Source organism: Erithacus rubecula (assembly GCF_903797595.1).
Source record: "Erithacus rubecula genome assembly, chromosome: 5".
Classification (NCBI taxonomy): domain Eukaryota; kingdom Metazoa; phylum Chordata; class Aves; order Passeriformes; family Muscicapidae; genus Erithacus; species Erithacus rubecula.
The window spans coordinates 39,369,916-39,382,478 of NC_136687.1; the positions used below are offsets into that span (position 1 = coordinate 39,369,916).

Genomic DNA, 12,563 nt, shown 5'->3' on the forward strand with positions numbered 1-12,563 from the left:
AAATATAAAGGTTCCAGAACAAGATGACAAACAGGATCTGAGAGCAGAAAAATCAAAAGAAAAGGGATTATTTGATTTTGCAGGGAGGAAAGCAAGGGAATAAGGGGAGCAGCCATTTTCAAATACAGAAGGACAACGAAGAAGCAGAACCTCCTCACAGCCATTAGAAATATATAAAGGAATAATGGATTAGGTGACATAAATTAAGGTTAGGCAACCTGATTAAGGTTAGAAAAAAGCCAAACCAAGATCATTTAAGTGCTGAAATAGATGCTTGGAAAAGTTGTGAAATCACTACTCACAGGAACTGCGCAGGTTTATCTGATTCTGCCTTCAGGCAAGGAGGACAAACCGGGTGACTGACTGCTCAAAGACCTTTCTTGTCCTGTTTCTACGATTTCTCTGATTCTGCCCTGCCTCTAGCTCCCTCCAGGATGGGAATGAAATGTGACATATCTCTAACCCTACATGTAATGACAAACAAAAATGACAAGTAATACGTGTATAAGGGCAAGAGATGGAAAACTACACAAAGAAATACAGTAACTGATACAATCAACGTCACCACATATTGCAATATACACCTACACTTTCCTCACATCAATATCTGTGGCATTTATAATTTATCTGATAAGCTAATATAGATCTCAATTTCTTGCATGAATATCAGTGCAGTTCAATCTTGAGCAAACAAAATAAAAAGGAAGAGGTTGGCCTTTTAAACTGAATTTAAAATGTGCTTTAAACTAATGAAATTCAGGAAAATCAGTGTTTCAATTACTTTACTTCTCCTATTCATAATAAAATAAACCTCAAAAGCAGAAGATATTGCAAGTATTCTTCTTCAACTCTTTCAATTTCTACTAGTCTTGAAAGGACTCAGATGGAAGAAATAAAGTGAATACCTATGACAGTTAGAGATTTTAATACAACATTGCAACCACTTCATGTTATCTAACACACATGCAATTTCTCCCTAGTCTAAGTAATACCAGAGACCTTATTACTGTGTCTCACCCATTTTATCTTCCATCATTGATTAAGAACTGCATCTTGGTTTCATTTTGAGTTCTTCACGACAGTCATGTGTTTTAGCATTTCCCTATTATTATTTCCAGACTATGATTCTGCAACATGAATATGTAGGTAGGCACTCAAGAATCAGAGACAAAACAATTCTCTTTTTGAATAGCGACAGCCACATCCCTTCCTTTTTTCCTAAATGAGACCAATACAGATTACATATCCTACACATCTGTAATACAAACATACTTAAAGACCTGACACAGATTCCAGTTTACATTTTCAAACATCAAGTAAGAAGTCCACTACTTCTGTCATAAAGATCTTAAACTACAAAAATAACCACAGAAAAACATCACTTTGACTAAGTTACCACCAAACTTGGCCTCGTAAAAAAGAAATCTATATTATTTTTTAAATTAAAATTAAGGTTGTGTGTTTTAAAGGACTTTTCTACTAGGCCTTTGAAAAAAGGTCTTTCCTTCCATGCTGAAGTTTTTATTAATTTCTTTACAAATTAAGAACATGCTTCATATTAAAGCAATTGCACAAAAATGTTATGGCTAGAGCATTTAAAACTTATTTTTTGTCTGTTAGCGCTATTTAGGAACGTATTCTTATTAAAATTTCAGATTTAATTACTTAAAAATTATCTTGCATTAAAATTGAATTCTTTTTAATATTTTAAAGCCACTAATTGATCTTCATGATGATTACAGAAGGTACTATTATCCTTGTCTTATCCAGAAGTGAAACTGAGGTAAAAAAGCTTAACCACTTGTCCAGTGTCACATCATGTGTCACACAGGCCTGAATTCTGAATATAAGGTTCTATACGTCAGGCACAGCATTTAATTCTGTAAGTCTTTGTAGGACTTAGGCATCTGTCTCAAAGGATCTGCCTAACCATTTCTTTGGGAGATTATGTTACACCAAAAACATGCTCCCCAGAAACATGATTAACATTTGTCTTTAAATATTTCAAAATAGAGAAAGAGAAAAATAAAAAACAGTAAGTAGATCTAATTAGTCTATCATCATATCTAAACCAATTACCTAATAAGCTTTCAGGCACAGATTTACAGTGACACAAGAAAAAATTAGGTTGTCTTGAACATTTTTAAGAGTGTAGCATCTTTGCTCAATCAGTTGTAAGACAGAGAATGTTAAAAGTACCCCAGAGAAATACAAAATTGGCACTGTTGATTTTCAAGGGCTTTCTTGGTCTCTCGTGTTTCTATTCCAAACCCTTCATGTCCTCTGCTTCTAGTGCAGTTAAAACAAACATAAGACATACCTTGATTGTACTAGTGTGTGCACCAGGATATTCCTTCTCCTCTAGTGTTGACCAACGCTGTATAAATTTTGACACCATAGGATCATCATAGTCAACTATTTGAAATCCTGAGACATTAGCTCCTCCAAACTGAATTTTTGACAGATCTCCGTCTGTAAATCCCTGAGCACAGAAAAAATTATGTCTGTTATTTCAGCAGTTTTAGCAGTTCTCTAATAGTGCATAAAAAGAAAGTTACCATATGATCTTTACCGTAGAAGAGTAAGCCAACATTTTCCTCAGACTGGATCCAACTTAAATCCTGGGCTGCCAGGATTAAGTCATCATTTCCATCAGCCAGCAATGCTTCTTGCTGCCCACTAGACAAACACTTCTATAGACAGCAAGGGCTGAGTGGACCTGTCCTAGCCATCCTAGCTTCCTAAACATCCTGTTAATTTCAATGGGACCACTTAAGTGAGAAAGGGAACACTGGACATGAGCAACAGGCAAGCAAGTTTTAGGCAGGAATACTTACAGCCATAGTTGTATCCTCCTAGGAACTCTAAAGTATGTGTAAGGACTTACAATCTGCACTGCCTTCTCCCTCTGACATAAAGAACTACTTCTCATTCTTAAAAAAAGTTCTTGTGCTCTGTTTTCTGTGCTTTGTGATTTAACTTCACCAAAGTAACCATATAAATTCATTGACATGAAATAATGATGTCACACTTCATTATAAATGAATGTTGTGAGTGAATACAAAAGAAGCAGCAACTTCAAACCACATTATCATAAGTTGCTACAATTGCTATATTAGATGCTCTTTAATTATTGAGTGTTAATGATCTTCATATGTTGCTGCCTGCTGATAAAGACACTTCTACATGGATCTTGTAACTTGACAGTTGAACAGGAACATTCATTGTATATTCAAACCTATTCTCCACCTATCAGCATTTTTTATTTTCAAAATCGATCAATTTCTTGAATGACTGAGGGAGAATATTACTACAGTCCAAAAAGAAGAAGGCAAGTGGATTCAGTGGAGATATTCAAATGCTAGATAAGTTTATTTTCTGACAGAGAAAAAAAAAATCTAAAATCACTACCATAAACACTTTATACATGATATTAAACAGCTTTAAAACATGAGATTCATAATTTTTAGATCTTATGGACTTACTGTTACAAATTTAAAGCAATGGCTAAAATAGCAACCACTTAACAGAATGAAATCCACTGGGAACATTTTCTAAAATTTCCCTTAAGACTCAAAATACTGTTTACCCAACATTTGCAATGCAAACCACCAATGTCTAACAGATAATTTTTCAAATTTTATAAGAATTTTATGCCTGCTTTATGAATATGAGAAACTCAACTTCTTCATCCAAAAATTAGTTATTAAGGTACAAGAATGAAACCCCACTGTCCAGCTTTTAAAGAGGCCTTTAAAGCATAAGGCTTCTTCACCCCCTGGCATCCACATGACTCTTCAGTGAACTGCCCACCTGGAGGGGGAAGTGTTCTCATCAAAGGCTGGGAGGAGACAGGGTTATGCCTCAAGTGCCAGACACACACCATGCTCCCTTCTGTTTCCTCAGGCATTTCAAAGGACTATAAAAGACAGTGTCAATTGGGGCACTCTGGGCCCTGCTGAAATTTATATCAAACACTATTATGGTTCAAGAATAAATGACGAAAAAAATGGTTTGGTGGCACTCACACTTACACAACCCCCAAAACTCTCTTCTTGAACAGGGTAACTGAGATTTGAGCATGCAGAATTTGCTTTGTCCATTACAAAAACCCAACAGAAATAGTTCCCCTACCTTCAGTAAGTAAGTGTTTACAAACTTTAGTATCAGTGAAATGGCCCTTCACCTTTAGAGACAATTTCAAAAAAGTTACCTTGACAGAATCTAGTGAGTTTTCTGAACTTTACTCACAGGAACAGTATTAGCTAAACTGTCTGATCACCTATGCTCAAGAAAACATGAATTCAAACTGATTATCCAGCCAATCTGAGGGATGATGTGGAAATCTGAGACTAACTATTCTAGCAGAATGAAACATGAGAACCGTGATTCTTAAGCAGTTTAAAAGTTATGTGAGAGAAATCATCACCTTGCTGAATGAATATATCATCCTATGAATGCAGAAAGTTATTTAAAAATTTTACATATGCTCTTTTTCTAAACTATGTAGAAAAAGAGAAGGTCTTCAGCAACCTTCATTCCCATTGATGGGAATATAAGAGGTAGTTAAACCCTGAAAAACTCAGCCAATAAACAAATACAATCTCAGCACATGCCTTCATTTAGCAAGGATAAAGACATTTAGCTTTTTTTTTTCTGTTTTCGAAAATGTATTTTAAACAAAATACTAGTTGATGTGCTTCCATAAATAGTCAAATGAGCAATGTAAGTATTTTAAATATTAAGAATGCTTACCAGATTTGCAATGATATAGTGGTATCCTTTAACATGTTTACCAATTGTGATAACCTGCAAAAAAGAACAAATACCCCCATAAAGGAAAATGTTCAGCTGGTATACAGACAAAGACTTGAACAGTACAAAATGCACTATGATGTAAAAGCTAGTTAAAAGCTTTACGGTATATAACACTGAGTTTGTGTGATGCTTAATCCTTTGTTCTACCTAATGCACCACTGAACATACCCTTTACTGGTACAAATTAGCCACAATGAAGTCCAAGTCCCAAGACGGAGAGTCCCTCCAGACACAGAGCTGAATGCTAATAACTGTGGTGTGTATTAAGCCACAACCCAGCCAGGAGAGAGCAGCCATTACACATTAGAAACACTGTGCCTCACAGATTCCTGCTAGATTCTGCCCCCTGACATTAATGAATTATGAGGTAGCCTTGTAAAGTTCAAATTGTTAATTGTCCTAAGTCTTCCTCATAATCTCCCTCAAAGCCAGCTGGTGGTTTCTCAACAATCTCTGGCAGACCTGTAGCATGGATTCTTCTCCAAAATAAGCCTAATTAAGACTATGTCTGCATGGGGAAGTTTTCATTTTGAAGCTAAGCACTTCTCTAGAGGAAGGATGCTTAAGATAAGAGGAGTCTAGAGGTTTATTCCATCTTTTGAACAATGAGAACAACGAACTCAAAGTAAAAGGGGATTAACTAATTCATTTCTTCATTTAACATATAACTAAAATATTCAGACTAGGTATCCTGAAACTTATACCAGGGCACTAGTTAACAACATTCCACCTACTTGGTTTAATTAAGTTACAGAAATATAATTGAAAGCAGTTTTAACACTGAGTTAACATTACTAGAGTTTGAGACAGAGGGATCATATTACATAGACCATGGAAGTAATTAAATAGTTCCTCTTTGGAGGTCAATATGTATATGATATATCAACTTAAGATATTTAAAACAGACTTGGATCAGACTACTTAAAACTAAATGCTTATTAAGATATTTAAAAACTGTTTTCAGATGTTTTTCTCACACAGCTGCTACTCCCAAAGAAATTTCAGTTAGATCAAATAGATTAGCTCTTCTGCATGAAATATTTCTTCATCATTGGTATCTGAGAAGGCAACCAGTAGCTGCAAGCCTGTGGATCAATGCTCAGTAACTCTGCTCTAACTGCCACTCTATTAAGCCAGCTTACTAAAACTTGCCACTGTCCATATGAAACAGTAAGGATGGTGCCAGTTAAAACAGAAAATTCTCTGGTAGTACCAAAAACCACGATGAAGGAGCTGAGCACACAAAATCAATTCAGCAGTTTAGAAAACCTTCCCTAGCAGAGATAGACAAGTAATGGCAGTAATTGTACAGCCACCCAAAGGATGTTATCAGGGTGAAATGAGATTCTGCAAAGGAAGCTGCTTGAGAAGAGACAGCAGCTATATAATGAAAAGCATGGTAATACAGACCTGCCAGATCAGAGAAGAGGAATATAAACTAGTCTGAGGAGAGCTGGAACAGAAATATTTTTCAACTTATATGAATTGTTGAAATCTGGAAGAGAAATTATAACACGAGACAACAAACAAGAATGATGAAGGAACTTTGAAGGTTTTGTGGCTATATAAAGATCCAAGGGCTACAAAGCGTAACTGGGTGAACCTGAGGCAGTCACCTCAGCTCAAAATATTTGGAGGATAAATCAAAGCACTAAAATGAAAGATTTGTTCAACAACCAAAAGCAAAAAACAAAGTGAAGAAGTTGTCTCTTTATGTATTGAACATACAAATAGTACTTTGGTATTCAAGGAAAATCTGGTTAACAGAAAGCCAGTTGCATTTCTTGCAGTAAAATACAAACAAAAAAGGGTACTGACATGATGTGTCCAGGTATCCTCATGAAATGAAGGAAATTTCTGAGGTTTTTTTTTTTTTTTCAGGGCAGGAATTAAAATAATTTTTCAAAAAATAAATCTGGTAGCAAAGCAAGACCCTAAGTACACTGCTATTAGAAAAGCAAATCAGAAGAACACACTCAAAGGATGCTCACAGGCCAAGAAATCCATTGTTCAGAATTACATTTTGAGAGATGGTGAAATTTAATAGAGAGTCAGTTTTTTAGACTTTCTTGGAGGCTATTTGAGAAATTGAAAGTGGGTTTACCTTTAAATGTAAGGTAGGGAAGTTACTGAATGTAAGGAATGGATAAAGTAAGGGCTCAAAAAAGAGACCAATGTGCAGAAAGAACTAGGAGATCTTGTGAAGAGAATTCCAAGACTAAACCCATATGGGACAACTGAGAAAAGCTTAAGAGAACATATTCCAGGGCATAGCAATAAACTATTTAGAGGAGAACCATGAACTAATTTTTTATTAAATGACCTGTGAGGCTGATTCAGTTACCTAGGATTCTTCAGTGACTTACGAATCAAAACAGAAGAAACAAAAATCTTAGCCATCTGTATGCTTAAGGAGTAGCATAAGTCTATGGGGATAAGCTGAGAAGCTCTAACCATCTAAAAAAAGGCAGAATCTATCAAAGTGCAATTAGGGCAAGAAAAATATTCTGAAACTGCAATCAAAATAGGAAGCAGATAATGACGGAAATAGGTCTATTATGAAACAAAGACTGTAAAAATGAGTGGTAACTGAAGGGTAAAGAGGGAAAAGTGGCTAAAAGGTAAAACTGAAGAAAATTATAGTCAGTTAAAGTTTCATATCAGAAATTAAAATGAATATTACATACTTATTTTAAAAAGAATGTATAGGATAGTAAGAAAAATGGTAAAAAAAGTCTTGCCAAGATTGAAATACATCAAAGCAGTGTATTTCTTTTCTCTGGCCTGATAATCAGGAAACAGCAGATGTGATGTACCTGGAGTCCAAAAAGGTGATTACTCTGTAGGACATCATTAGAAACTCACAAGAGACATGGACAAGACAAAAAGTCACTGTAAAGTAAGTCAAGAACCATTTGAAAAGCCACACAGAACCAACTGAAGAGAACCGATAAGGATTCCTTATGTCAAACAGTGCACTGTAAATTTCTTGACATTGATAAGTCAGAAAATATGATTCTGAAAAACTGCACACTCTCAGAGATCAAATGCTCTTGAGCACAGGATCAAATTCAAATTTATCTTGAAAATTAGAAAAACAGTTTGTGGATATGAATTCCAAAGAAAACTCTCAAAGAGAATGTACTCCATTAAGGACACTGCTCATTGTCTGAGCCTCTTCAAAATATAACGACCTTCAAAACAAAGACCAAAATAACAAGCCCTTCCAAAAACCTTCAAACAAATACATTCATACTCTGATGATACATCCCTACTGATGCTGCACACTCTCACATGACAAAGCTGAAGCCAACAGGGAACTATCCTCACAATTTTCCATTGTGCTCTGCATGCATGAAAAGTAGTAAGATACAGAGCCAGTAAGACCTTCCTAGACACTAGGACTGAAGTGGTGGATTTCAAAGTAATGCTAAAAACAAAATTAAAAAAAAAAAAAATGGGTGGAGAGAAGACAGATTTGCTGTTCTTTTTAAAGGTCAGGAGGCCTTTAACTATGAAAAACAGCATCCAGTTTTGGTTAGCACACTTTAAGAGTGACACAAAATGAAGAGACAAGCAAGGAAAGTACAAATGATAAAAAGTTGCAAAACACAAATTTCCATGGGCATTAACTGAGAAAGAAGCTGTGATACAGTCTTCCCAAGACATAAAAGGTTCCCAGAAAATGCATTAGAGAGAGAAAATGTCTTCTGGGTGTAAAAAGACTACCTATACTGGACCAGACAGAATAGTGAATCAACTGTGTTTAATACTAAGTATACTAAGTATACTCCTTAGGTTGTGAAATAGTCTGAACAAGGTATTTTGTCAATTACTGTTTTTATTTTAAATAACCAGGATAAAAAACTATACAGGATCGTCCAGATGAATTAGTTTGCCTTTGAACAAAAGGAGGGATTTGCATGTTCACTTTCTCCTGGCAGGTGTGTGGTCCTCAATACAAACTAGTCACTGTCAAATGATTCATAATAATCACAAAGACACTATCAAAGCAAATGAAGTCATTACATTTAGTTATAGAATACTGCTAAGTGCTGTCATTGAAGAAAGGAGAATAGCAAACCTGATCAACAATGTCATTGACTTTATCACGCTCACAGTCCAAAATCACTCGTCTTTCCTTTTTCACCTCCAGATCTTGAAACAGTGAACGGTAAGTTTCATCTTTTCTCTCATTGTTAATATTTCCTACATTGATAGCAGTCACTTGCCATTTCTTTTCAGCAGCAGAATCCAGCACAGCTTGCAATGTTGATAGGCCTAGTGAAGCACGGGAGAAAACAGAAGATACGAGTGACAAAGCTTCAGTAATTAACAAGCTTATGCAATGTGATTTGTGAGATTACTTATTTAAGATCTCCTGTAATTTGTTCGACCTGTCACAAGTGGGTAGAAGTCAGAAACTAAGATATACATGGGCCCAATCAATTATTATTGCATGAAATTTCCATTTGCATCACTGCAAGGCATCAAGGTAAAGCCTCGTAAGTACAGCCTTGTGTTTGGCTCAACCTTCTTCAGAACTGGATTTTGCTGGTCTCATTGATCCACTGCTAGAATTGCACATAGTGGGAAAGAGATCTTCTAGGAGAGGAGTGATCCAACTAGAGCAAAAGAATCAGTGGCTTATTAAAAAAAGGATCAGCCTAATTAAACAATCAGCTGCTTAAACAAAAGCAATTGATCAGTTTTTGCTCCCAGCACTTGAGCAGTACTGGGTACTTAAACAATGCATATTTAAACCCGAACCTCACTGAAGTCTGTGGCAGGATTCCCATGTTCTGCAGTGATGGTAATGGATTTACTATTTCTGCAGTCACATCCCTGATTATGAAAGATGTGCTGAGATATATTTTTCTATGTATATAGGGAGGCTCCATGCTGACACCTAAAAGCAGTGTAGAGAAGTTTGCTTCCATCTTGTACTTTTGGCATGTTCCTGATTCTGCCTACAATTTGCTGTAAAACCAGTGAAGACTTGACAGATTTTACTTTTTAGGGATGAAATAATGTAGTAGAGAAACATGCAAATTACTGCTGGAAATTAATTCCTGCTATGCAAAAAGTACAATTTTAATGATTTCCAGCAGTATGAGAATTACCATGTTTCAATTCCTACCAGAATTGCTACATTATTCTAAAGAGCAGTTTTAGGGATATCAGATACTATTATAGGAAAATAAAAAAAAATTTGAGTTTATTATGAGTGAATTTACACTTTTGCACATTCTTCTCTCCTGAAACCACTAAACATTGGGAGTCAATTGAGACAAATTCTGATGTGGTATGTAAAGGGAGCTTCAGGTATAACTCTCATGAGAAATAATAATGGTTATGTCCATAAACATAGAAGGAGAGCACTAAGAATTAATTTGTCTCACAGTCTGTAGGTATAATATTAAATTAAGATTGGTCAGTATTTAGCAATTCAGCTTCAACAGTGAAAATGGTAATTACATACAGCACTACACAAGACTGGTCATCAGCAAAGGTAGAAAACAGCCAGCTTATTAACTTATTAACCTTCATAGCTTCCACAAAGAGTTAATTCTCTGCCTTTTTATCTCACTCCTGAAGGTGGAAACATCTTCAATTCTACATCATTCCTTAAATATACAACACTGTCACTACAATAACAGGCAAAAGTGCTTAAAAGAACTGTGGACTTGAGTATCTAGGATTTGGTGTCAATGTTGTTGGCTACAAACTGCTTGACTCAGAAGGTTGATCTTATGCAATCTGTGGGGAGCACTGAGGAGCAACTCCACATAAGGGCAGGAGCTTCATGTCTTGGAGCTTGTTATCACTGGGGTGCCTTGCTGCAATTAAAACTAACAGGTAAGAAAGAAAGGAAGAACCAGAGGCTGGCTAGAAAGAACAATCTCATTATGTTATTCCTGGTCAGATCCAGACAGTGAAGCCCACAAGAACTAGGTGTTTTTCAGTATTTCCAAAATATAAATCACATGTATATCACATTCTGCCCACTGCTAGATGATTGACAGAGTACTGGCTAAGAAAATAGTTTACATCTGTTCTTCCTAAATGTCTGGGAATGTTTCTGATTCTAATGTGAATTTGAAAAGGAACTGCCAGAGAAATGAGTTTAGCATTCATTGTCCCATGTGACATTATCTCTGGAGGCCACATACCAGGATTAGTTCTTCTAACTTGAGAATTTTCAAAAGTGATACAGAACTCTCTTGAGGAGACTCCTTCAGCTTCTGAACATCATGTATAAAATGGCACCAGAATGCAGGGAATCTGGTCACCCCATTACTCAATAAACCATAGGTATAACCATGCTGTATCTCTATTAGCATTTTAAAATTAAAAATGCATTACATACTTAACTCTGATCAATGAACATGCAGACAAGCTACAAAATGGCCTCTTTAAAGGGAACAGGAGCAGGTAAGAATAGAAGAAAGGCAAGGAGGACAACTTGAAAATGATATAATAATAATGGAATTCCAGAAAAAGCACTCAAAAACTCCACCTTTTCTGGATAAAGCTGCTCCTTTTCAGAAAATTAATTTATATACCATGATATACCACAGTTTGCCAGTAATATTTTCAAGTTCATAAACTGTTTTATTATCACTACTACAGCCACAAAAGGGCATGAGAAGGCTGTATAGTGGAGTTAATTCATCCTAAGCAATGGATTTGGGTTTATCAACATCAACAATAAAATCTAAGCTCAACACAGGCAAGGAACTCAATACCAAAAGCAGTCTCCAAAGAAGAAGGGACTGACTGCATCCATGATTTATTGCTTGCTTGGTACCCAACTATGGATTTTGCATATGTGAAGATAGCTCTTCATGCTCAGAATTTTTTCTCCTTAGATGTTTCAACAAAAAAAAAGAAGAAATTTTTCATAGAAACTGATGTCACATTGCCTAACAACTGGAATTCTATTAATGCATACCATTACAATTTCATTCTCATTTAAACAATTTTGTTTCTGCCCCAAAAGCTCATTTCTAAATTCATGAGACACTTGATTCAATTACACTTACACTTGGTGGAGGCAAATATTTCTTCATTTATTTACTTATCTAATATGAAATCCATATTTCAAGGAGAAACACCTGCCAAACAGGGTGCAGGTAAAAAGTACCACACCTTACCTCTGTCACTGTCATACAAATATGCAAACTTGGTCCACTGATAGTATTCAATCAAGCTAAGAAGAGCTCCCTTGAGGTCAGGTCTCATCTGAATGACAAAGGGATGTGTTCCATCTGTAGGGAAGCTGGGAGTTATGAAGGAGACATGAAGAGTCCCACAGAATGATGTTATAGTATTTACAGACTTCTTGTCATAGAATCCAAAAATAGCAAAGACTCCTCTTGAAAACTGGGAGCAGACTAGAAAGAAGAAAGACAGAAAATTAGTGAGATAATTTATTTTTTAAAAATTATTGAAAACTCTATAACGTATGTATTTATGATAAATGTATGTCTGAAAAGTGTCTGATCACATAATTACCAGGCAAAAAAAATACTCAGCTATTGAGATAATTTGTTAGCATTATCAATCAGTAATATAAAAACTTACACTAAAAATAAACAAAAAGAAAGCATCAGATATATGGTGCACACTCCTAGATGATAAATTCAGAAATAAAATTCACAAACTTATTCTTAAATTCAATTTATGTTGCAAAGAACAGTGATGACAGACATCAATGGCAGCTGCAATTCAAAAAATGAGAC

The 12,563-nt window shown here is 35.6% G+C and overlaps 1 protein-coding gene across 4 annotated transcripts in view; it reads right to left on the reverse strand.

Annotated features, from left to right (window-relative positions):
- Positions 1–12,563, reverse strand: part of GRIA2 (glutamate ionotropic receptor AMPA type subunit 2) — an 83,099-nt gene that overhangs the window by 31,449 nt on the left and 39,087 nt on the right. For all 4 annotated transcript variants that reach the window (XR_013774213.1, XM_079305401.1, XM_079305402.1 and 1 more), the window contains 4 exons: positions 11,976–12,215; positions 8,903–9,099; positions 4,756–4,809; positions 2,321–2,482 (listed from right to left, as the gene is read on the reverse strand). Coding sequence is in view for 3 of the 4 variants with exons in the window: in XM_079305401.1 (XP_079161527.1) it covers positions 2,321–2,482; positions 4,756–4,809; positions 8,903–9,099; positions 11,976–12,215 (653 nt within the window). In the remaining variant the exon portion in view is untranslated. The remainder of the gene's footprint in view (positions 1–2,320; positions 2,483–4,755; positions 4,810–8,902; positions 9,100–11,975; positions 12,216–12,563) is intronic.